The following is a 26542-nucleotide window of genomic DNA, read 5'->3' as shown; positions in this document are numbered from 1 at the left end:
TGGCAATGAGAAAGAATGAAATATGGCCTTTTGTAGCAACATGGATGGAACTGGAGAGTGTTATGCTAAGTGAAATAAGTCATACGGAGAAAGACAGATACCATATGTTTTCACTCTTATGTGGATCCTGAGAAACTTAACAGAAGACCATGGGGGAGGGGAAGAAAACAAAGAACAGTTAGAGAGGGAGGGAGCCAAACCATAAGAGACTCTTAAAAACTGAGAATAAACTGAGGGTTGATGGGGGGTGGGAGGGAGGGGAGGGTGGGTGATGGGTACTGAGGAGGGCACCTTTTGGGATGAGCACTGGGTGTTGTATGGAAACCAATTTGACAATAAATTTCATATTTTAAAAAAAACATATGTATATGTATGTATATATATATACATACACACACATATATACATATATATACATATGTATATATGTTTTAAAATATATATATACACACACACATATATACACACATATATATATACATATCTATATATATACATAACAAATTCTGGAAATTGCATAGTGTAGCATTGCAATATGTTTTAAAATATATATATATACACACACACACATATATACACATATATATACATATATGTATATACATGTACATATATATGTATATACATATATATGTATATATGTGTGTGTATGTGTGTGTGTATATATACACATATATACACATATACATATATATGTATATGTATATATATATGTGTGTGTGTGTGTGTGTGTATATATTTTTTTTTAAAACATATTGCAATGCTACACTATGCAATTTCCAGAATTTGTTAGGCTAGTGTCTCTTTAAAGAGATTTTTCTTTGTGCCTTCCTGATATCTAATTCAAGTTTGCAGTACATTTGTCACTTCAAATCAGCAACACATTTTTAGTGAACACAGTGTTTCCCTACTTCATATATTGGGCTATTATACGTAACTATTTTGTTACGTACACAAGAATTCGGAATTTTCAAGCTAGTGCCTCTGCACCACACTTCTAAATTGGATACTACCCTAACAGTTGGCAATTGATCTTTGTATACCCCTAAGGTAAGTTTTCTGATCCAGGGAAAATTTGCCCTTTCTACTTTCAGTGTTAAAAAGCCCAAAATAAGACCTGAATTATGCTGTACTGTTTTACAAAATGTAAGCCATTATGCTGAAAGTTCATAAAGGGAACTTCCCATTAACAGGCTATAAAGACTACAGATTTTCCCCTTTTAAAATATTTTTCAAAAGGCCTAGAAGCTGGAAATTTTGAAGAATTTTCTTTTTGTGGCTCTTGTATTACATCATTGATTTGATGTTCTTACCTTACAAGGGGAACCAAGGGGGTCATCACAAACAGCTACTTAACATCTGTTCAGCAGTTTATCTGCTCAATAACATTATTCAGCATTTTTAAAAAGCTATAAAACCCCTAATCTATTTGCACGATTTGTAATTCTATGCATTACAAATACAAAAGCACATTTTTACTGATTTTCCTACCACATAGCTCCGCCCCTCCCCCCCCCCCCCCCCCCATAACTGTGTTCCACTCAATTATCTCTCCTATATTTCTACTAAGAAGAGATCCAGGAGTGCCTGGGTGGTTCAGTCGGTTAAGCGTCTGACTTTGGCTCAAGTCATGATATCACGGCTCATGAGTTTGAGCCCCACATTGGGGTCTGTGCTGACAGCTCAGAGCCTGGAGCCTGCTTCAGATTCTGTGTCTCCCTCTCTCTCTGCCCCTCCCCCACCCACACTCTGTTTCTCTCTCTCGAAAATAAACAAACATTAAAAAATTAAAAGAAGAAGAAGAAGAAGAAATCCATTTCCATTTTCTCACAGTTCTAGAGGCTAGAAATCCAAGATCAGGGTGCCACATGCTCAAGTTCTGATGAAGTCCCTCTTCCTGGCTTGCAATTGGCCACCTTCTATCTGTGTGCTCACATGGCAGACAGTAAGCTCTCTGGTGTCTCTTCATATAAGAGCATCAATCCTATCACGAGGTTTCCGCCCTAATGACTTTGTCTAATCCCAAAGGCCCCATCACTATACCATCACACCCAGGATTAGGACTTCAGTATATGAATTTGGATGGGTGGATACAAACTTTCAGTTTATAGCAATCTCATTGGCTCTACCACAAATTTTAGGTCCTGTTCTCCAATTTACCCTCTATCATAACCTCCTCCAGCCATACACACACCATCACCAACCTCGGTTAGAGACCCACGTACATCATCCTTGTCATCACCAGACCCTTGCAAGCAGTGGAATCTTTGCTAACAAAAACCATCACCATACAGCATTATTTCACCTCTTCAGTTCATGGTTAGCCTAGCAGAGCCATGGTTAGCTTAGCAGAGCTGAAAGTTGGGAAGTGATCTCTTGGTGCCCTGGCTCTTTGGGGCATCAGTGGCCATACCTTATTACCTGTCAGGGCACTGGCCACATCACCTCTTGCCAGTTCATATCTCACAGTGTGTTGTGTATGCACTTTGGGCCTATCTAGACATCACACACTTTTTAAATATTCTTCACTCATTTTCTTCTCACGTTTCAAAGGGCATTCTATCCACTTATAAATTTGTATGTGCATGTATCTTCATGTGTCCATAAAGGATATTTGAAAACCACAACTAAAATTCTTAGGATCGAAATAATCCCTCAGTCTTCTTTAAAATAAGTCAGCACCACTTTGCTACATGCAAGGCATTTTATCAACATTTCTAGGTTAACTCTATGGGAAATGGAATCTTCCAAAATAGTTTTTAGAAGATTATCTCAAATATGGATGCAATGGAATTGAAGCAAGTGAGCCAGAAGGTACCCAGGAACCACAAGTATATCCAAATATTGGCCTCTAGGCTTTTTCTTGTATGTCCAACTACAGCTTCATAAAGCAGGACTGAATAAAATTGGCTGCAAAGGTAACCTAGCTTAATGAAGCAAGTAATGAGTTGGTAAGTAGAAATTATTGCTACATTGTGCCATTAACTGTGACCCAAGAAACACTCAACAGTGTTTTTAAGATTCCCTGAAGTATGTGTTTTTTTTCTTGTCACATATCAAACGCTGTCCACTTGAATGTTTAGGTATTGCATTGTTCATATTAGTTGTTACCCTCACTTGTGACACCTACAGATGAAGACTTTGGTCCAAGGCTATGCTTTGTGTAACCCTAGGGCAAGTCACTTAACCTCTGAGCTTTTTTTCTCATTTATTAAATAAGCTGATACCTGCCAGGCCCACCTCACAGAGTTGTTGGAGACCAAAAGTACATAACCCATGTTGAAACACTTTGTAAAGCAGTACAAATTTCAGGATTTTAAATTATTTGTATTGGTTTTAGTTTGTTTTGACAAAAGACAGTTTGATAGACCTTTGTTTTTCTTTATGCAAGCTGTATACTTGGAAATTATATGTTCCTCTAAAATGATTGTGTGAGTGTCCTACAGATTTCTAACTTTTTTCCTTAGATCACTAATGTGCTCAGATCTATTCACAAAGGCAGGATTAGAAGTGTCATCTCCAGCCATGGAGTGAATCTACTCACCACAGTAGGGCTTCCCAGGGAACATGAATTTTCATCTCTTGCCACGAGATGGTAGAAGGAGACAAGGACATTCCTGGTTTTCTGTGTGTCAGGCAATGATTCTCCTTACACTCTGACCCCAGTTTCCTTATCTTTATAGATTCCTTTACTAGGCATACAACAATAACACATGGCCAAACAAGAATGATTCTGGTACCGTAAGAGTTATAATCTAAAATATTCTACCACCTTCCTACCCGGTGGCTCTTAATCCCATTTAACATCAACCCCACTCAACCAGTAGCTCTGCTCTAATGGTATTTTTCCTTCTCTGGATCCTTGTCCTAATTATTTCACATGCTACCATATGCCATTGTGCTTTTCCATTCATTAACTTTATTGGCTGCTGTCAGTTTCAACCTTATGTACTGTGCTTCCTGGGCTAAATGTTAAAGAGTTAAAATAATAAAATCTCTCGCCATGCATGAAGCCTTCTTCACAGCCTGACTTGCCAAAAAATGACCTAACCATGTTTTAATACCTCATTAATTTTACTTTTAATTTCCTCCAAGTGAAGCATAAAAAACGTTTACATATACACATTTGAAATGAACAATGATATGTGTTTTCTACCCCTTTTTTGCAAGTAATGATTCTATACGTATGTCAAATGGAAATATATTTACTTGGGTTCTGCTTTCTAATGGTATTATATAGTACCACTTACTTGCCAAACATTTAACCATACCTGCTGTTAAATCTAGGCAATTCTCAGACTGAAGCTTTCATTTGCACTTGATATTTACCTAACCTTCATTGTACCTGTATGAGGTTTTAGCTTCAGTCTTGGCCACTTTATTACACTCTTTCCAGCAGCTAAGGACACTTTTGATCACTCCTGAAGTCTCATTGGGAGGGCTACTTTCCCTTTAGATTTAGCTTTTGGTAACATTAGATGTTTAACCTAATTCCTTCATGTTTCATTATTTCCTTTATTTTCTTAAAGAAACAGCATTAAAACATTCCTCCTGGCGTTAGATATCAATTTGTATCTCTTTTTCACTATGTCTCTCAAAAACCCGCATCTTGTATAGGTAAAATATTAACTTATAGTCCCCTGATAACTAAATTGCATTGGCTTAAGGTAGTGGGGGAGGATAGGTAACGATTAGCAGTCAACTATGCTCTCTCCCTAGAATCTGATTTGTATGGAGTGCTTCCTGTTTTGTTATGCATCCAACAATCAAGCTAACAAAGCACCATTGCCTTCCACTATTTTTATTTTCCTGATGTTTTGGAAAATTACACTGATAGATTATGTTCCCGAGCAGACTGCTGTTGTTTCTGCTCTTTGGAGTTGAGTCACTACACCACTTTCCTACAATGAGCCCCATTGTTTATTTTAAAGAAGAACAAAGAAAGCAATTTTTCTTCAGAAAGAAACAGTTTCTCCTGCAACTTGCTTTCCTCTATTTGACAGTGTCCCATTGTTTAGCTACATGTTTAAACTAAATGGGTAAGCTAGCTATTTTGTCAAGTCAGAGAAGGGATCCCAAATCCACAATTGCAATCATCACTCCTATAGGCTCACAGGTTTTCAGATAAATGATTAATCAGGAAAAACAAATTAGCAGAGATAGAAGGGCATTAGTCAAATGGCACAGATAAGTGTTAGGGAGGCATATACAGCATATACAATGTAATGCTCCTCAACCTTCCTATACTACCAAGATGCTAGAAGAGTGCCAACTTCTAGAGGTCAGTGTCCATCAAAACACGAATGTGACATTTCAGAAAGAACTGCTTTCCACATGCAAGTTGAAATTCAGATGCTCTTTAGTAATGCTAGTTTCTAATAATTTTTCTTTTTAGAAGAGATTCTATTTTAAGAAGAAAAAATCATGTCTGCCTTCTCTAATGTCTGGAGAGAAATATCTGTTCTATAAACATATACAAACTAAAATAGTCTTTGTTCAAATATTAGGCTTTAAAATGGTGGTTTGTTCAACTTCAACTTGAGATATTTGAATATGGGGAGGGAACCTAGCTAAAAATCATATTTCTAGGGCAACATATCAAGAGATAGTGATTCACCTTGCAAGGCCCAGTACTCTGCACAGTTAAAAAAACCTCATGATTCCTGTACAGGTGGTCAAGGAGGAACCCTGTTATAAAGGAACACCAGTCATCCAGACTTCCTCTTCTGAGCACCAGGACGTGGAATGCAGTTGCCAAACTATATATTCCTGTGACTTCCCACTTCTTATCACCCTCCAAACACAGCAGAAACTCAAGCTTTTCTATTAACCCTTAGATACCCCTCTGTCCCCTTTTTCCTAAATATAAATGAGAATTTTGTGATGTTTTATTTTTCCCATCAAGCATTACAATTTGTATTAGAAGTTTTAGAGAAGGTCATGTCTCCTGTTCTATGGCTGACTGGCACACCTTATTAAAAGTGTGCCCCATTTTTAAGAAAGCCCAAAATACCAATAGATTCATGGGGGAGGGGTTGGCCCTTACAAATGTGTACGTAGCCTATTTCAGGATGGATTGTGTCAGTTGTTGGGATGGTCCAAGGAACCAGAATCAAGTGCTCTAATACCACAAGGAGGGGAACCAGAGTCCAAGGCCATCCAGTGAGAACTAAAGGTAAAAGCAGATTTAATTTTAGCCATTAGGGTAGACAGAATTCAATATGCATAACATTTTTCAGGATTCAACTTGCATAAAAAGTATTCTTTTATATACACAAGACAGTAGGCAACTCTTAGCTCCTATGATGCCTTGGTGACATAGATGAAGTCACCCTCTCTAAATGAACACAACTTTGTGGGATCCCCACTGGGAGAGTGGAACACATTCAATTTCAGTCCCCTCTTTTCCCCTCAGCCCAGGTTCCTTCTACAGGGCCACCTGCACATCCTTCTCAACAGTCTTGCAAAGCGTTTCCTTTTTGTACATTCATCTGTTTGAAGGAAGGGTGCAGACAATTCTCTAAAATAATGGAAAGAAACACTTATTTGTGTTAGGTAGCCATCGCTTCCAAGGATGTAAATATAATAATCCCTGACTTCCATCTCTAGGGAGAGGTCTATTTCCATGATTTTGGTCTAAAACATTTCCTTTTACTGGGAGACTAGGGGAGTTTCCACGGGTGCTCGGGTGTGATGGAGAAGCTGCAGTATGCCAGCCTCCTGAGCCGGCTGCAGAGAGTGAAGGAGCAATCCCAGGTGATCAATCAAGCAATGGCGGAGCTGGCAACCATTCCCTATCTACAGGACATCAGTCAAGAGGAGACAGAATTGGTAAGTGTTTTTCTTTGTTTAAGGCTTTCACAGGCCCCCAGCCAACAGAAGAATGATATGTCCTGAAAAACAAAATTGTGAGAATCAATGTAGTCTGAGGGCAACCTGCCCAACCCTCCTGAGGCATTTTAATAAAGAAATTGGAAAATGTAGAAAGATGTGTTTCTGTCTTTTATTTGCTCATGTCGACTAGCCTCCATTTTTATAGTAAGAACTTTGTGATGTGTAAAAACATGGAAAAGGGCTGATTACTCATATTGTGGGTCATGCTTTTTGCTTTAAATAAAATATAATTTTGATAAATTATTTCTTAAACTCCCAGATGGGTTAGTATATAATTTTCTTGTAAGAGAAAGTAGAGAGGACAAGAGTAATTACTATATAAAAAACAACCCTACGAAATAGTCTTTATAGTTTTCTTATTCACTTCTAGCATCACATATATGTTGGTAGTGCCAACACACACACACACACTGGTACATTTAGATAAAACAGTTGTTTCATTGCAAGGGAAAATGTAGTTAGACAAATGACTTTTTTTTTTAACTGAATTGACCAATTAACTCAGAAAACACAGAGCCAGTCAAAAATCAGTTGATGGACTACCTCACAGAAACAATCTTCAAACAGATGTGTCTATTATAACCATAATTAATATGAGAAATGATGGCTCCTCATTTGTAAAACTATTACTAACCAATGTGAGGGCCATTCGAGGAAAGGTAAAATTCACTGTATATGGAAATCCTAATGTGTTGTAAGGGAGGGCTCTTTACTTTGAGGCTTTAATTGAAGGTAGCTAAAACTAATTATAGACCTGAATTGAATTCACATAGCAAGGATGAGAACAGCCCAAACCGATCACCTGTAATTTTCAGATAACTAAAGCAACCCTCCCTCTTTGAGCTTTTAAAGTTGTAACAAATTAATCCATCAAGAAGTGAACTGCCAACATTTATAATGTTCATCTGACCCTATAAAAAGGTATTATAAATACTGATATTCAAAGTATATAAAATGGTCTGACTAGCTGAATGATAAAACTATGCGTACCAAAGTATTAAACTGTGGGGGGAGGGAGTCTAGTAATCAAGGAATTACTAAATCAAAACCGGCAATAATACTTTGTAAACCTTTATGGTTGTGCGCAGTGGAGCACCTTCTAAAAGGCTAAGTGTTTATCCTTCCATTCATAACGCATTCAGGAGTGCAGTAAGTATGGAGTTTTCAAAGTGCATATTATAGCCAATTTTAGATGATTAATGCTCCTCTGAGATAAGAGGAAGCAAAGAAAATGTTAATTTAAGAAGCTGGCACAGTGTTGATCCTGTCTTCCTAAAAAGCACACTCAAGATTTAAATGAAAAATACAAGGGAGTTTTCTGCACTTAGGTCTTCTTAACCACCTATCTGGAGCTTTTTTTTTTTTTTCCTCTGGAAATACTTACATTTCCAAATATATACACAGAGCATCAAACTAGCATTATTGACATCCCTTACTCACATGTTGTGCAATATCCCATTATCTGAAACCTTGGAAAATAGGATTTCAGGGGTATTTTCATAATTTATATGCCTACTAGAAAAAAATGTAATGTATATGGACATACATGTACAGGCCAAATATTTAAAAATCATGTATCTTACAAGATTTCATCACCTTAAGTAATAGATTTTACTTTCCAACTTCCAAGCATAGGTTAACCTAGAAAATAAATCCTGGTAATATCTTTTATGATGCTATATAAACAGTGACTGCTCAGTAGAAGAGTTTTGAGTGACTCAACTCTGCCCTCCTGCTTAAGCTCTGCAATATCTCAAGTACAGAGAGATTATCTAAGGGTTCATACTCTTTGATGGCACAGTGAACTGAACTGACATTTGTTCTTTTTTAGAGAACTTTCTTCTCTAGCTTTGAATATCGCATGGCTCGATGCAGCTTCATTACCTTACAACCGCATACGTAGCATGTAGATCAGATTCTTTTCAATTGGGACAAGGCAGTTTGGGGCAAAGGGTGGAATTTTTTAAACTTGCCTTTCAAAAAGGCAACTTGGTTATTTTGAAATTTTAGGAAATAAAAGGATAGTAAAAGAACTTAAATGAGCTAGATCCTTTAAAATGCAATAAAACAGCACAATTTTAGTATTGTCCTCGGGTGAGCTTTTGCATGAGGCCTAGAATTATGATACATTAGCCTCAGGAGAAAATACTAAAATGCGCTCATGTACTACATGCCATTTCCTGAGAGAATTAACTACCGCCTTCATTCTTTACAACCCAAATCTGTTTTTACAAAACAGCAACACTTACTACATTAAAACCTATATGTTTTCTACAAATCCTCAAGAAGAATCTTTCCATTGTTACAATATTTTATATCTGCAATAATACTTGGTAATGACTGAAGCAAAGATGAGGTGGCGGTGTTCATTGTCGGAAAGATGAGTAATAAAATCATCAGCGTACAAATGATTTTTTAATTAGGTTTTAATCTGTGTATTTAGAGAAGTTATTTCTGTGTGAATTCCATGCTGATAATTTTTATCTTGGTGCCACAGCTGCAGTCACTAATGGCAGATGCTATGGACACCCTTGAAGGAAGAAGAAACGATAAAGAACGTGTGTGGAATACAATCCAAAAGGTAAAACTTTGAGCTGAAGGAAAAAAGATATATTATTCTCAGAGAAAATGTCCATCTTGGGTCAAATCTGTTTAGAAGATACAAAGAAAAGAAAGCTCTTCAGGTTGTTTTATTGTCTGTTTGGGTTTTTTTAAATAAATGCAGCTATCTCCCTGGAAGTGTAACCAGAATCAAAATGGATTTATTTAATCTGTTTCCTCAGGTCTGCTCCTCCAGCAGATTGTGGTCATATGCTTTCATGGGTCTTCTTGTGCTCATTTTCATATTCTATTTTCATTATCTGCCTTCTCCATTATTGCTTATTATAGATTTTTTTAAGGCCCATTCATCAATGTTTTAGTCCACCTCCCAACACTTTCCCCTATATTTTGTCACTTGAGGAAGAATGGCTACATTTCAGAGAACTACAGAAAAACTAGCACATTGATGCTTTGAGTGGAGGGGTAACATACTGGTTATTAGAAGTAGAGGAACAGTCAGGGTGCCGGGGTGGTTCAGCTGGTGAAGCAGCCAACTCTTGATTTTGGCTAAGGTCGTGATCTCATGGTTCGTCCTCTCTCTCTCTCCCCCCCCAAAATAAAGAAATAATAAAACACTTAAAAAAGAAGTAGAGGAATAGTCTACAACCATACCACCCTGAATGCACCCAATCTCTTCTAACCTCGGAAGCTAAGCAGGGTCAGGCCTGGTTAGTACTTGGATGGGAGAAGTAGAGGAGCATCCCTTCATTGGTTACCTGAGTTAAATAAAACAAGGACAAAGATGCACCTAGCATAAGGTACTCGGAAGACTTGTGTGACACTACAGAGCTCTCTGACAATGTAGGAGGGAGTAATGTTGGGTCTCCAGTCCAATTAAAGGTAATAAATTCTAGTCAGTCTACTCTCCATTCAGTCTCCTCCAATTACTGTGAGAACCCATAAAGGGAGACCTGGTGTCAGGAGATGTGAGAATAAACCAAAGAAGCCTCCGGTTTAAGAGGTAATAGTCAGCCATGAAGGAATCTAGTGCATGTGAGGAAATGGGTGTCTTCTGTAATCATTTCAGAGGTCCTATGGTAAAATACCTAGAACAGAAATTAACTGAATGCAGCAAATATTTGTCAACGATCTACTGTGTTAGAAAGAACACTTACGGATATTGTGCTGGACAATACAAACACAGCCCCTGCCTATATGAGCCTGACCATCTTGGAAAGAAGACAAGTATACAGCTACAAATTTACTGAATATTGTAGTTAAAAAGGGGATGTTCAATAATCTATAGAAACAAATAGGGAAATATGATCTGGTCTGGGAGGTCAGAAAAGCCATCTCTGAGAAAGTGATATTTATACAACATTTCAAGGATATGTAGTAGTTATCTAGGAGAAAAGGGAGATTTCTGCAGAGAAGGAAGAGTTTATGCCAAGAGCACAAAGAAAGCAGGGCACATTTAACAACTGAGAAAAAATGTTAAAGGAGCAAGGAACATATTTCAAAATGAAGTGCAGAAACGGAAGTCAAATCACAGAAAGACTTATAAATTATGTTAAGGATTTGGAATGTTTCAGAAAGCGTTTATCTGGAAAATGTTTCTGAGACATCTCTAGAGCTACAGTGGGAGAACAGATTGAGGAGCTATAGAAATGTGGGGCAGTCAGTTATAAGGCAATGGCCTGATCTATGGTGGTGGGTGTGGAGACGAAAAGAAGCAGACAGATAGAAGGAATGTGCAGGAAGCCAAATCTATAGGCCTTGTTCACTGAGTGGATAAGGGAGTTTAGAGAACAGGAAAAGTAAGAATGATGCCCAGACATTGGGCTTCAGTCACTGGGCAGGGAATGGTGAGAGGTTCGATGGTACCATTTACTAAGGAAGAAAGCCCTTCTAAAGTGTAGCTTTGGGCTGAGACTGTAAACTCTTTCAGAATCCAGTCAGGAGACTTGAAAGGGAATTTAATATAAAGAATGGCTAACTAGGTATGTATGTCATTGTTAACTAGGGAACTGAAAAAGCAAAGGAGAACCATAAATTTAGCACAGAAGAAGCAATTAAAATGAGCAGTTACCACCCATTAGGGCTGGGAAATCAAAGAGAAGAGACTGGAATTACTAAAACTTCGAAATTTGGAGCAAGGACCCTGCTGGACCAAAACTTAGACCTCCCACTAGAAGGCATTGCTCAACTGGTGCTGTTATCTCCACTCTTGGAGCGGAATCCTGAAGGGTTGAGATCCAGACTTAGGAGGGGGCGCTAACTCACTGGTGCTGATGGGAGGGAGGGTGGCAGGAGCAGGGAGGGAGTGGTAATGGAGGTAACTGTGCAACTTTCGGAAACACTAGATTCACCTGCTACTACAGAAAAGAACACAACTTTCTGGAGCAAAGAAGCCTCGTTTCAGAGACGCTCACAGGAACCCCAAAGGGCAGGAAGTCAGCAGCAAGTCCCTCTTTTCTCCTTTGGCATTGCAATGCCCCTATATCACCTCCTAGTGATGGAGACTAACAACTGGCAAAACAGAAATGAGGTTTGCAGAGTTCCAGCCCCCAGCATCACAGAGTTAATCATAGAAGGGTGGGTTTGGAGTTAAGAGATTATGGGCTAATAACTGGCACAAAAATGCATTGAGCTTAGGGTGCTGGCAAGATATCCAAGGGAAAGTACAGGAGTCTGGAGTTCTGGATAAAAGACCAAATAGAGATTTTTTTAGTTGTTGGCAAATTGATATCAACTGAAATCATAAGAGAGGGTGAGATGGCTGAGAAAGAGCATAGAATAAGAAGAGAGCCTTGCAGAGCACATTCCAAACTTAAGAAGAGAACCATACAAAGGAGACTCAGAAGAAATGGCAAGAGGAATTGCAGCTGGAGGTAAACCAAATGCAATGCTGATGAGAGTCAAGCAAAAGAATCAAATCTCTGTTCGCTATAGAAATCATTTTTTGGCATGAGGTTAGAAAACTAGAGTGCACAGGTCAGAACCAACTAGTCACCTATTTTTGTAAATAAAATTTATCACACACAGCCATGTCATTCATTTACATATGGTCTATGTCACCTTGGCCAAGTTGAGTAGTTGCTAGAGAGGCTGTATAGCTCACAAAGCCTAAAATATTTACTAGCTGACCCTACACAGAAAACGTATGCTGTACCCTGGTTTATAGCATTATCCATCCCAAAAGTATATACCTTTGTACACTACATCTTTGCACATACAAATCCAAGTGATAATAAAGTGGCAGTCCACAATGAAATTCCAAGGACTAGCTAAAAAGGTGGAAGAGAAATTGACATTTGTCTATACCTACCTACATCTTACAGATAACCACCAATTCCACCTCACAATAAGGTAGTTTTTGATGCTTACATTCAAAGAAATGTTTAGCCTATGACTTCCACTTTGCTGCTATTGCAGTTATTTATTACTGTGTCATCAATCACCCAAATATAGTGGTTTAGAATAATCAATATTATCTCTCACAATTCTATGAGCTGACGAGACTCAGCTAGGGGCGGATCTTGCTCACTGTCTCTCATGTAGTTCAATCAACTGGCTTCTGTGCCTGGGGCTAGAGTCATCTGAAGGCTAAGATGTACTAGACTACAACATGGCTCCCTCATATGGTTGACACAGCTGACTGGACTGCCTACCCATGTGGCCTGTCCATGTGAATGAGGCTTTAAACAGCATTACAGCTGGGTTCCAAGAGGAAATATTTCAAGAGAAAGGAAGTGGAAACCACCAGTCTTCTTTAAGGCCACTTCCAGAACTTCCACCATATTCTACTAGTTAAAGTAGTTACAGGCCAGCCCAGATTCACAGGGTTGGAGGAATAGATTCCATTTCTCCGAGGACGAGTGCATTCATGAGGAGAATGAAATGATAGCATCTATCTTGGAGACAAGCTTCAGCAGCAGAGCTATGGGCCTGTGTCCTGTGCTGGAAAACACCTGCAAGCAAGAATCAGGAGGATAGTAATGTCAAGGCCTCTGAGGTTGGAACACTGAAGAGCTGCTCTACTCAACCACTAGGTGTCTAGAAGGACTCACTGGTGAGCAGCTCATCTTTCCAAATTAAAAGCCCTGGTAATGATCCTAACTTTTTCTAAATGGAAGCTCCTGAGAGGTCTTTACGAAGATGTGAATGGGAAGGAACAGGGTGCCAAATTTTTCCCAAGGGCTTTTAATTTGGTTAATGTGACTCTACAGAGGATGATCATATCACTTTCAGACAATTCCGGTAGCAAGTAAGTAATTTCCTTTTACTGCTACAGAGTTAATTTGCGTGTGCAGAAAAAAATAATTAAAAAAACCTAATTGTACAAGCTACACTGTGTTCTGAGCCCACTAGAAGTTGATATCAGCATCACCACCTCTGAGATCTGTTATCTGTAATAGAAACAGCTGTTGTACCTAATGAAAACACTTGAAATTTTCATCTGAAGCAGCAGAATTATAGCAGCACCTCCTAGTTCCACGTACTTAAAGGGTCTGTCAGAATCCCCATTACCTAACACAATTTCCAGGGCTTCACTTTGTTATAGGTCTATAAAAAGCCCATCAAGAGGAAATCTGATTCATGAGTGCTGACCTCCTGTCTACATTTTTTCTCTTTGAGATTTCTTGAAGAACTCAGAAGAAGAAAGAAAGAGACAATTGTGTTTTTTCCTAATTTACCAGGATGAAAATATATTCTTTATAGAGTTTTAGGAAAGTGGCTTTTGTTTTGGTTTGGCTTTACAGCATATTTCCTTTCCAGTAATCAACTCAAAAAAGATATATGTATGTTGGTTTAGCTGTGCAAAAAAAGCAGACTACGTCTAAAAAATGTAAATTTTCTTACGCTGGAAAGTTCCGTGCCACAGCAGGACCCTTTAACAAGGTTCAGTCCATAACAACAACAACAACAACAACAACAACAACAACAACAAAAGACAAAACAAAAAAGCCTGAGAAAACATAATCTTTTGAATATCCCAGAGGTCTTGTTATCACACTGCTCATTCATGCATTCGTCCAACATTTACCGGGCATCTCCTGAGGGTCAGACATTGTTCTAGACATCAGAGATACAGCCATGAAAAAACAGGACCATCACAATGTCTGCATTCTGAAGTAGACACTAAACTACCTAAAGAAATATGCAATATATTATAAGTAATGAATGCCATGGCTGCGGGAAGCAGGAAAGGAAAATGGAAAGTGCCAATGATTGCAACTGCACTAGAATAGTCAGGCCAGGATTCATTGAAGTGACGTTTGAACAAAAATCTGAAAGAAATGCAAGCCATGCAATATGTTGGAAAAGCATTCTAAGTAAAGGAAACAGCAAATGTAAAACCCTGAGATTAGAGAGGACCTAGCATGTACAAGGAAATACAAGGAGGGCTGGGGGACTGCAATAGAATGAACAAGAGTGACAAAAGATGAAGTGAGGAAACAGATGACATGATGCTTTGTCAGAGAAAAAGCCAAAATCACTCTAGGCTGCTGAGATGAGAGTAGATTGGAGTGGGGGGTGGGAGGGCAAGGGTAGAATCAAGGAGACTAGTTTACTGCGACGTCACAAGAGGTGACTTGTACCCAACGGCAGAGGACTTGAACCTTGAAGCCAGGTGGTCACAGCGGATGTGAGGCCAAATGGGGAATTGTGGTGACTTCCATCTAATGTGGAATTTGACCATGAACCAGCACAATTTGTTTGTTTTCAATTCTCAAAATAAATTTCTTTCATTCTGGGCCTAAGAAGTCACAAGGAATTTCTAGTTTAGTCTACCTTTATAATCCACCTATACAAGATCCACATCCTCTGTTCCTTAGTTTTTCATCTATAACCAGAAAGAATACAGAACCTAACTGCAAATCCTTGACCATTCAGCCCCCACTCATGGGACTTTGGGCAAGTCACAACCTTCTGAGAAACATAACGTGTTCAAATCCTTACCACCCTCAGAGTCTATGATTTCATGTTACTAAGCATTGAATCCTAAAGCCCATTAAAGCTTTATGAACTAGGCCTGAAGATAAATAGAAAAAGAAGTCTTTAGAAAAAGGAGGCTTTAAAAAAAATGTGCCAACTGTTAAGTTGGAACGTTCCTATTTCTTTTCACCACAGAATCAGTTAAGAGAAACAGTTAAGCAGCACTCTGTCTTTAACTCGGAAGAAAAGTTATTTGCTTTTCCTTTACAAAGCCTAAACTTCACATTGAGAAGATCAGGATTTAATCTGGTACAACATATAAAGTACTGTCTTATTCTGATATACCTCTGGATCGCTGATTTGACCCTAAATGAGGAAAAATGAAATTTTGTTATTTTAAAGGTAACGAGAGAAAGACTCTGCCATATAATCATGGTCCTGTGAATTTTCATGAAAAGAAATAATACTTTACGTTCCATCAAATATTATAATATAGTACATCACAATCTTCAATGAATTCACCTAATGGAGTATATAGGTGGATGTTTAAAGACATCCATATGAACTTGTCCAAAATTATTTAGCTTTTTATGTTCCGTTTTACCTCAAAATCTTAACTTATAAATTGTACTCATCATCACACGGACGTGACGTTCATTGATATACTAATTTGGTCCTTTAAGATGAAAATGGGATAGAATTGTATGTCACTTAGCAACTCTGTGCTGTTCAAGGCTGTTGATGTAGGCAGAGCAAGCAGGGGAGAATACAAATCTGGGAGATGGGCCAGGGGCAGTTGGTTGAGGAGGAAGAGAGAAGAGCAAATTGGAACATTTTATTTACTTTCCACATCAGCATTCAAACCTGAATCCTTCCAGAAACTCTTCTGAGAGAGATTGCACATGCGGCACTATCATTCATCGGCCAGTCATTTGGGCTGACTAATATGTGGTTAGGGCCTTCGGTTGTGTCTCTCTGAAAGTACTGCTGTCTTTTCAAAGATTCAGCAGCCGTACTACTCATTTGCAAAGCAGTTTTTCCAGCAATCAGGCTTTTGCTGTGTGTCTTGTTCTTTAAGGAGTCTCTGCAGATTTATTGCAATTTGATTGTGAATCTTCTCTGCTTCTGGTTATGGGCTTCCTCATTAGCATATCCCCAAATTCCTTTACAGTGTGTACTCTAAGCACTGCTAAGCAGTTCTGTCCATGGCATAATGCAGATCGTGTGGAGAAACCTAAGTGCTCTTGTTGCTGACCACACTGGGGAGAAGGACAGGGACAGACTATGAGGACAAGGAGAGAGAGGCAAGGGCTGAGAGGCAGAAGAGGCCAGGTGCCTGGGATAAATGGTCAAAGTTCCTGGGATAAGTGAGCCTATGCCAGCAGGTGTCCAGATAGCAGTTGTAGTGGAGGAACCTCCACCAAAGCCCGAGCAGACCTCCGATTGTGGTCAGAGGCTGAGCCCTGGGGCCATCGGACCTGCGGGGAGCATCTCCTCCTCAAATGTTGCACTCAGCAAAGCCAAGTCTAACCTGGAAAGTGGAGGAGACCAAAAGCCTTGGTGCTGGCCATCTTCCCAAGCTCCAGTGTGATCCTCCAAATCTAAATGACAAACTTTAGTTACCATTTAAACCAAACAACATCTTTCTCCTCTGACTTAATGGAAAAAAAGTGTGTGGTTAATTTGTTAAGCATTTTCAGCCAACTGTATTTGCTGGTCACTTATTTCCCACCTGTGTGTGGTCTTCCCTACAAAACTGGGAATACCTGTTTTATGTACTTTGTTGGTTGAAAATATTCTAAAACTTTAATGATCTGACAAGAAATTTCTGCAGCAGAAGCATTTCTGGGCAGGAGTCAAATCCTAGCATGGCCTCATCCAGAGAGCATGTACCCAGGAGCTTTGCCAGTTCTCACCAGGAGTTTATCAAGGGGCAAACAAAGCTAACTGCCATTGTGCTCACATGCATAATAAAATACTGTGTCAGTCAACAGATGATCAAACTACGTTAGTCTCTTTGAAGTTTGCCTTTGAATAACTATCACAATTTAAACAAGCTATAGAGAAATTTATTTCATATAAATAACTAAGTTAATTAATACTGTGATGATGGCAAATATTATCAGTGATTACCATTGATCTTTTAATATTGTGCCAAGCACTTCATCAAGTTATCATATTTAATCATTGCAACAACCCTGTGAGGGAGGTGTCATTACTTCTCCTTTGAAAGGTGAGGAAAGGAGCTTTGTAGAATTAACAAGGTAACAAACCTAAGTTTGTAGTGACAGGGTTTAGTTTTGAGTCAGATTTGTTTGGGTGGATCAAAGGCTCCATTCCTAATCATTAGGTAGAGCACTTAATGTTAAACGAAATGCAGCTACTAAAAGTCAATGGCACAAAGAATATTTTCTGACCCAGGTGCAGATTCTGTAAGACAACCAGTGAGACAACCCTCCAGTCTCCCTTTCAGCAGCAAGTTGAACAGGAGCATCAGAGGCTATGGTAGGCATCCTCCACCCTTCTCTGGATCACAGCTGACGGGCCCAGCTGAGGATGTACCCAGACATCTCTGCAGCCGCTGCCTGACCAAATCCAAACCCTGGAACCCACTGTCCCCTGGATCATCTGCTCTGTCTTTTCTCATCATCCCTCCTTCTATAAACATCATGTTTAGGTTGGCTCTGATAGCTCACTGCTTTCCCTCTTCCTGCAATATCAGAACTTCAAGGGAACAGCTTGGAAGTCGGGTCATTCCTATAGTGTACTTACTGTCAATCTGAGGGTCACCCTCTGGTAAGTTATCTGAATTATTCTGAAATGCAACCTGTCAATGATACCGCAATTTCAGAAGCACATATTGCCATAACTCCTCCAGGCTTTATCCTCACAGCCCAGAAGCCTTGAGACTGGAACTGGATAGCACATTTCTCACTCCTTCACTTCCTGGGATTCCCTCCCTGCCTGTCCCACTAGTGAGCTGATAGAGGAAGGTAACTAAAACAGAAATTGGAAATGCTTATATTTAGTTTTTTAATGTCTATAAAAACTTTTCAAAATGCATCTTTCAGAAGTTCAGTGAAATATCTGGGGCAAGGGAGGGGAGCGTATATCTCAATTCTATTTTGAACCGAAGAGCGAGTTTGCAGTTCATTCTAAAAGTTACTCTCCTTAAATTACCAAAGGTGTCTTCTTTGCTTGGCAGCCCAGCATTTTATTGCATGTATTTTATACATTAAGTTTTGCAATACTTTATAATTCTGGAGAATAACACAATAACAGCTTATACCACTTGGTAGTTAAATGAACCATAGGACATCTTCCATTCTGTATTGAAAGTGGGATTAATACAGAGTTCAGAGCAATTGACTTGTAGCTCATTCAATCATTCACAGTGTACTCATTATACCTTTCATCTTTTGGAGAAGGGCAGAAATGAAAGTGCCTTTACATGCAGCCCTAAAGGAAGGTATGGGCCATTTCTCATTCTGATTATGACTTTCTTAAAACAGTGTATGTGGAGGAGGGGGAAAGGCTATAATCTAAAACACATACAAATGCCATAAGCATAAACACACCCTTATCTCTTAGCATCATCAAAACTGTGTGTAAACCTTATGTGTACTCTGCTGAAAATGGTTTTCTGCTTGAAAGAAGATTCTGGAGACGAGAATGAATGGCTGACCAAAGGATAACTATAGACCTGTATTAGAGATCCTAACCTAAAAATAAGACAAAATTAAGCCCTCTCATTGAATTCGAAGAAACCCAAAAGATTTTTAACTTCCCAAGACCTCTTATGCAGAAAAGACCCCTTCAGCTCCACAGTGATTCGCTTAATCACATTAACATAGATATTTAGAAGCAGCTGGAAAAACTGATTCAAGAAATGGTAGTATGTCTGCTATGTACTATCCTGAAGTACAGGGGTCAAAAATTATTTTTTTTAAAACCATGATAGAGGAATTCCACTTCAGGAAATGGAGTAGATATGCTTTTCCCTACTTCTCCCATTAAGTACAACTAAAAGCCCTGGACATTACATGTAAAACAAACACAAGACTCTGGAAGGTGGAATGAAAAGGACTGACAACTGAGGGACATGGAGACTTGAGGAATGACATTATGGTAAGTTCACTGTTTTTTGTTTTTTTTTTCCTCATACATACTACACTTGTTGCTGAAGAAGCTACTAATCCAGAAACACTAACATGTGTAGACAAAACAAGCCCCAACAAAAGCCTACCCTCTCTAGCCAGAGGACAAGGAAAGAGGAAGCCTTGTAAAATGGAAAACTCTTAGACGATAATCACTCTACTCCAGCCAAACATCACAGAAAAAAAAAAAAAAAAAAAGTGCTCCAACACCCACCCATGTCGGTAAAGCACAAGTAAAGAGTCAGACTTCTACTCTCACTAGGCTATAACAAGATATCCCCGCCTTCCCACCCTAACAGGGTGGTGTCAGAGAACACCAGATATGGAGCCTGGACTTCCATCTCTACTGGGTGATAAGGCACCACTTCCTCCCTTCCCTCTGCTGGTGTGGTGTCAGAGGAGGCCTAGTAGACAATCAAGAATTTTGCCACATGCCAACAATTATGAACCTGCCTCCTCCATGTGATGTCAGTGGAGGCTGCATGGCAAGCCCTGATGTGAGATTGCTACCTCTCCCAGCTAGGGAGGTATCAGTGAAACCCTAGTGAGGAGCTTGAATGCTCATCCTCACCCAGAAGTAATGAGGAACCCTTTCCTCAGGAGTCAATGAAGGCTGAATGGGGAACCTGAACTTCCATACCCACCTAGCAGTGACAAGGCAGTACACCTCCCATCCTCTGCCATACCAGTGTCAGAAAAATCCAACTAAATGAGAAGGTGTGAATGAGATCCAGAACCTCGTATCATAATGCCCAAAATGTCCAGATTTCAACTGAAAATCACTGATCATACCATGAACCAGGGAGATCTCAAATTGAATGAAGACCATCAATAGATTCTAACACAGAGATGATAGAGATATTAGAATTATCTGATGAAGATTTTAAAGCAGCCATCATTTGAAAAAAAAAATGTTTTAATGAGCAATTACAAACACCTTAAAGTGAATGAAAAAATTGAGTGTCCACAAAGAACTAGAAAGATTTAACAAATAACAGAAGATATAAAAAGAACCAAATAAAATTTTAGAACTGCAAATACTGAAAGAAAAACTGATATTAAAAAACAAAGAACTCAGTGGATGTAAAATATGATACCAAATATCTGAAACATGGAGTGGAGAGAAATAAAGAATGACTTTAAAATTAAGTGACAATAAGCTTAATATAGACTGCTATATGCAGATGTTATGTACAAATTGATTGGTGACCAAAAATCAATAAACAGTAAATATATATGCAAAAAAATAAAATAAAGAGTAAGGAATCCAATCATATCACTAAAGAAAACCAGCAAACAAGGAAAGAGCAAAAGAGAAGAAAGGATCAGAGAAAAACTACAAAATAACCACAAAACAAGTAACAAAATGGCAATAAATACGTATCTATCAATAATTGGTTTGAATGTAAATGAAATAATCACTCCAATCAGAAGACATAGCGTGACAGAGTGAATTAAAAAAAAAAAAAAAGACCCATCTTTATACTGCCTACAGGAGGCTCATTTCAGACCTAAAGACACCTGCAGATTGAAAGTGAGGGGATGGAGAAAGATTTATCATACAAATGAATATCAAAAGAAAGGCAAGTAGCAACACTTATATTGGACAAAATAGACTTTAAAACAAAGACTGTAAAAGAGACAAAGGATAGTGTATAAAGGGGACAGGGGAGCCTGGATGGCTCAGTCAGTTAAGTGGCCAACTTCAGCTCAGGTCGTGATCTCTCAGTTCATGGTTCAAGCCCCGCATTGGCCTCTGTGCTGACAGCCCAGAGCCTGGAGCCTGCTTCGGATTCTGTGTCTCCCTCTCTCTCTCTCTGCCCCTCCCTTGCTCATGTGCTGTCTCTCTCTCTCTCAAAATAAATAAGTAAGTAAGTAAATAAATAAATAAATAAATAAATAACATTAAAAAATTATAACAAAGGGGACAATCAAAAAAAGATATATTAATTGTAAATATTTATGCACCCAACATGAAGCACCCACATACATCAAACAGTTAAGAACAAACATAAAGAAACTAATCAATAGTAATACAATAATAGTAGGGGACTTTAACACCCCACTTACATCAGTGGACAGATCATCCAAATGGAGAATGAATAAGAAAACAGTGGCTTTGAATGACACACTAGACCAGATGGATTTAACAAGTATATTCAGAACATTCCATCCTAAAACAGCAGGATACACATTCTTTTCAAGTGCACATGGAATATTCTCCAGAATAGATCACATTTTAGGCCACAAAACAAGCCTCAACAAATTCAAAAATATCAAAGTTACACTACACATCTGTTCTGACCATAATGCTATGAAACTAGAAGTCAACCATAATAAAAAATATGGAAATATGACAAATACATGCAGGGTAAATAACATGCTACTAAAAAATGAGTGGGTCAACCAAGAAATCAAAGAAGTATCAAAAAGTACATGAAAACAAACGAAAATGAAAGTACAACAGCCCAAAACCTTTGGGATGTAGCAAAAGTGGTTCTAAAAGAAAAGTTTATAGCAATACAGGCCTATTTCAAGAAGCAAGAAAAATCTCAAATAAACAACCTAACCTTACACCTAAAAGACATAGGAAAAAAAAACCACAAACAAAACCAAAACCAGAGGAAGGAAGGAAGGAAGGAAGGAAATAATAAATATTAGAGCAGAAATAAATCATATAGAAACTAAAAAACAACAGAACACACCAATGAAACCAGGAACTGATTCCTTGAAAAAATCAACAAAATTGATAAACCTGTAGTCAGAGTCACCAAGAAAAAAATAAAAGGGCTCAAATAAAGGGCTCAAAATCATAATGAAAAAAGGGAAATAACAACCAACACCACAGAAATACAAACAATCGTAAGAGAATATTATGAAAACTATATGCCAACAAATTAGACAACCTAGAAGAAATGGATAAATTCCTAGAAACATAACCTACCAAAACTGCAGCAGGAAGAAATAGAAAACTTGAACAGACCAATTAGCAACAAGTAAATTAGGGGCACCTGGGTGGCTCAGTCAGTTGAGCGACCGACCAACTTCAGCGCAGGTCATGATCTCATGGTTTGTGAGTTCGAGCCCCGCGTCGAGCTCTGTGCTCACAGCTCAGAGCCTGGAGCCTGCTTCGGATTCTGTGTCTCCCTGTCTGTCTGCCCCTCCCCCACTCATGCTCTGTCTTTCTCTGTCAGAAATAAATAAACATTAAAAAAAATTAAAAAAAAAAAAAAGTAAATTGAATCAGTAGTCCAAATACTCCCAACAAACAGAAGTCCAGGACAAGACAGCTTCAAGGGGAGTTCTACCAAAACCTTAAGGAAGAGTTAATACCTACTCTTCTCAAACTATTCCAAAAAAATAGAAGAAAAACTTCCAAATTCATTCTATGAAGCCAGTATTACCCTGATACCAAAAACATATAAAGACACTACAAAAAAAGAGAATTACAGGCCATCTCTGATGAACATAGATGCAAAACTCCTCAATAAAAATATAAGCAAACTGAATCCAACAATACATTAAAAACAAAAAAATTATTCACCAAAATCAAGTGGGATTTATTCCCAGGATGCAAGTTTGGTTTAATATTCACAAATCAATCAATTTGATAGATAACATCAATAAGAGAAAGGATAAAAAAATGATCATTTCAACAGATGCAGAAGAAGCATTTGACAGAGTACAACATCCATTTATGATAAAAGCTCTCAACAAAGTAGGTTTAGAAGGAACACACCTCAACATAATAATGTCCATATATGAAAGATCCACAGCTACCATTATCCTCAGTGGGGAAAAACTGAGAGCCTTTCCCCTAAGATCAGGAACAAGACATGAATGTCCACTCTCACCACTTTTATTCAACATAGTCCTGGAACTCATAGCCACACCAATTAAAAAACAAAAAGAAACAAAAGGCATCCAAATTGGTAAAGAAGAAGTGAAAGTGTCACTATTTACAGATGTCATGATATTTACAGAAAATCCTAAAGACTACAACAAAAAACTACTAGAAATGACAAATGAATTCAGTAAAGTCACAGGATACAAAATTAATGTGCAGAAATCTGTTACGTTTCTATACACTAACAATGAAACAGCAGAAAGAGAAACTAAGGAAAGAATTCAATTGAAAATTGCACCAAAAAGAATAAGATACCTAGGAGACACCTAACCAAAGAGGTGAAAGACCTATATTCTGAGAACTATAAAGCAATGATGAAAGAAATTAAAGATGAGACAAAGAAACAGAAACACATTTCATCCTCGTGGATTGGAAAGAACAAATATTGTTAAAATGTCTATACTACCCAAAGCAATCTACACATTTAATGTAATCCCTATCAAAATGCTAACAGCATTTTTCACATGACTAGAACAAACAATCCTAAAATTTATATGTAGCCACAAAAGATCCCAAATAGCCAAAGCAATTTTGAAAAAGAAAACCAAAGCTGGAGGTATCACAATTCCAGACTTCAAGTTATATTACAAAGCTGTAGTAATCAAAACAGTATGGTACTGGCCCCAAAATAGACTTAATGATCAACAGAACAGAATAGAAAACCCAAGATAATCACATACTTACATGGCCAATTAATCCATGAGGAAAATCCAGTGAGAAGAAGTAGGAAAGCAGGAAAGAATATCCAATGAGAAAAAGTCTCTTCAAGAACTGGATACATGCAAAAGAATGAAAATAAATCACTTTCTTACACCATACACCAAGATAAGCTCAAAATGGATTAAAGAGCTAAATGTGATACCTGAAACCATAAAAATCCTAAAAGAGAGCACAGACAGTAATCTCTCTGCCATTTGCCATCACATCTTTCTAGAATATGTCTCCTGAAGAAAGGGAAATAAAAGGAAAACTATTGGGACTACACACATAAAAAACTTCTGCACAGCGAAGGAAACAATCAATAAAACTAAGAGGCAACCTACTGAATGGGGGAAGTTATTTGCCAATGACTTATTCGATAAAGGGTTAGTATCCAAAATATGTAAGCTACTGATACAACTCAACACCCAAAAAACAAATAGTACAATTAAAAATGGGCAGAAGACACAAGGAGACATTTCTTCAAAGAAGGCATACAGATAGCCAACAGACATATGAAAAGATGCTCAACATCACTGATCATCAGGGAAATGCAAATCAAAACTACAAGATAATCACTTCACACCTGTCAGAGCAGCTAGAATCAAAAACACAAGGAACAACAAGTGTTGGTGAGGATGTCGACAAAGGGGAACCCTCTTGCACTATTTGTGGGAATGTAAACTGGTACAGCCTCTATGGAAAACAGTATGGAGGTCCAAAAAAATTAAAAATAGAACTACTCTACAATCCAGGAATAGCACCACTGGGCATTTACCCAAAAAATGCAAAACACTCATTCAAAAGGATACATGCACCCTGGTGTTTATTGCAGCATTATTTGTAATAGCCAAACTATGGAAGCAGCCCAAGTGTCCATCAACTGATGAATGCATAAAGAAGAAGAGGTATATCTATATACAATGGAATATGATTCAGCCATAAAAAAGAATGAAATCTTACCATTTGCAATGACATGGATGAAGCTAGAAAATATAAGGCTAAGTAAGATAAGTCAGTCATAAAAAGCCAATATCATATGATTTCACACATATATGGAATTTAAGAAACAAAACAAACAAGCAAGGAGAGAGAGAGAGAGAGAGAGAGAATGAGAGAGAGAGAGAGACAGAGAGAGACAGAGAGAGAGAGACAGAGAGACAGAGAGAAACCAAGAAACAGACTCTTAACTATAGAGAAAAAACTGATGGTTACCTAAGGGGAGGTGGATGGGGAGATGGGTGAAATAAGTGATGGGAATTAAGGAGTGCACTTATCATGTTGTGCACTGGGTGATATATAGAATTGTTGAATCACTATATTGTACACCTGAAATTAATACAACACTGCACATTAGCCATACTGGAATTAAAAAAAAACCTTAAAACTCAGTGGAGAGGCTCAATAATAGAATAAAGGAGACAGAGGAAAGAATCAGTAAAATGAGGATAGGAAAATAGAAATTACCCAATCTAGGGGCACCTCGGTGGCTCAGTTGGTTAAGCAGCTGACATCAGCTCAGGTCATGATCTCATGGTTCATGAGTTAGAACCCCATGTAGGGCTCTGTGCAGACAGCTCAGACTCTGGAGTCTGCTTTGGATTCTGTTTCTGTCTGTCTGTCTGTCTGTCTCTCTCTCTCTCTCTCTTGCTCTCTCTCTCCCCCTCTCTCCCCCCCCTCTCAAAAATAAACATAAAAAAAAAAAAAAGAAATTACCCAATCTAAACAATACCAATGGGCTCTAATAAAGGTATGTGCCCTGGGTCCTGTCTCTCTCTCTCTCTCTCTGCCTGGATTCTGCCTCAACTTCCCCATATGGCATTTCGAAGCATGCTGTGTACTTCTTCCAGGACTTATGAATAATATACTCTCTATTTCAGTTTCTCTTGTGGTCTTTTGTTAAACTGTGAGCAGTTCATCATCCAGTACCCTTGCTCTACTTAGCAAATGTTGACAAAGTCATAACAGTCTTCCAGTCTTTCTCTGCCTTTTGGGGTTTTAATTGGGCATTTTATATGATTCTATTTTCTCTCCCTTCTTAGCATATCAGTTATGCTTCTTTTTTTCCTTTTTTACTGGTTGTCTTAGAGTTTTCAATGTACATTTACAACTAATCCAAACCCACTTTCTTTTTTTTTAATTTTGCTTAATGTTTATTTATATTTGAGAGAGAGAGAGAGAGAGAGAGAGAGAGAGAGAGAGAGAGAGAATATGTGAGCTGGGGAGGGGCAGGAGCAGAGAGAGACAGAGACAGAATCTGAAGCAGGCCCCAGGTTCTGAGCTGTCAGCGTAGAGCCCCATGCAGGGCTCAAACTCACCAGCCATGAGATCATGACCTAAGCCAAAGTTGGATGTTTAAAAACCTGAGCCACCCAGGTGCCCTGGCAAGTCCACTTTCAAATGG

At 38.4% G+C, this 26542-nt stretch overlaps 1 protein-coding gene and 1 long non-coding RNA gene across 6 annotated transcripts in view; one reads left to right on the top strand and one right to left on the bottom strand.

Moving 5' to 3' along the window:
• Positions 1-26542, bottom strand: part of LOC125175193 (uncharacterized) — a 256162-nt gene that overhangs the window by 168645 nt on the left and 60975 nt on the right. The gene's annotated exons all lie outside the window — the stretch shown is intronic.
• Positions 1-26542, top strand: part of SPATA16 (spermatogenesis associated 16) — a 251744-nt gene that overhangs the window by 207413 nt on the left and 17789 nt on the right. For both annotated transcript variants that reach the window (XM_047875541.1, XM_047875540.1), the window contains exons 9-10: positions 6667-6831; positions 9392-9475. In XM_047875541.1, coding sequence (XP_047731497.1) covers positions 6667-6831; positions 9392-9475 — 249 coding nt within the window. The remainder of the gene's footprint in view (positions 1-6666; positions 6832-9391; positions 9476-26542) is intronic.

Source organism: Prionailurus viverrinus, chromosome C2, assembly GCF_022837055.1.
Source record: "Prionailurus viverrinus isolate Anna chromosome C2, UM_Priviv_1.0, whole genome shotgun sequence".
Classification (NCBI taxonomy): domain Eukaryota; kingdom Metazoa; phylum Chordata; class Mammalia; order Carnivora; family Felidae; genus Prionailurus; species Prionailurus viverrinus.
This window is presented reverse-complemented; position numbering and strand designations above follow the sequence as displayed.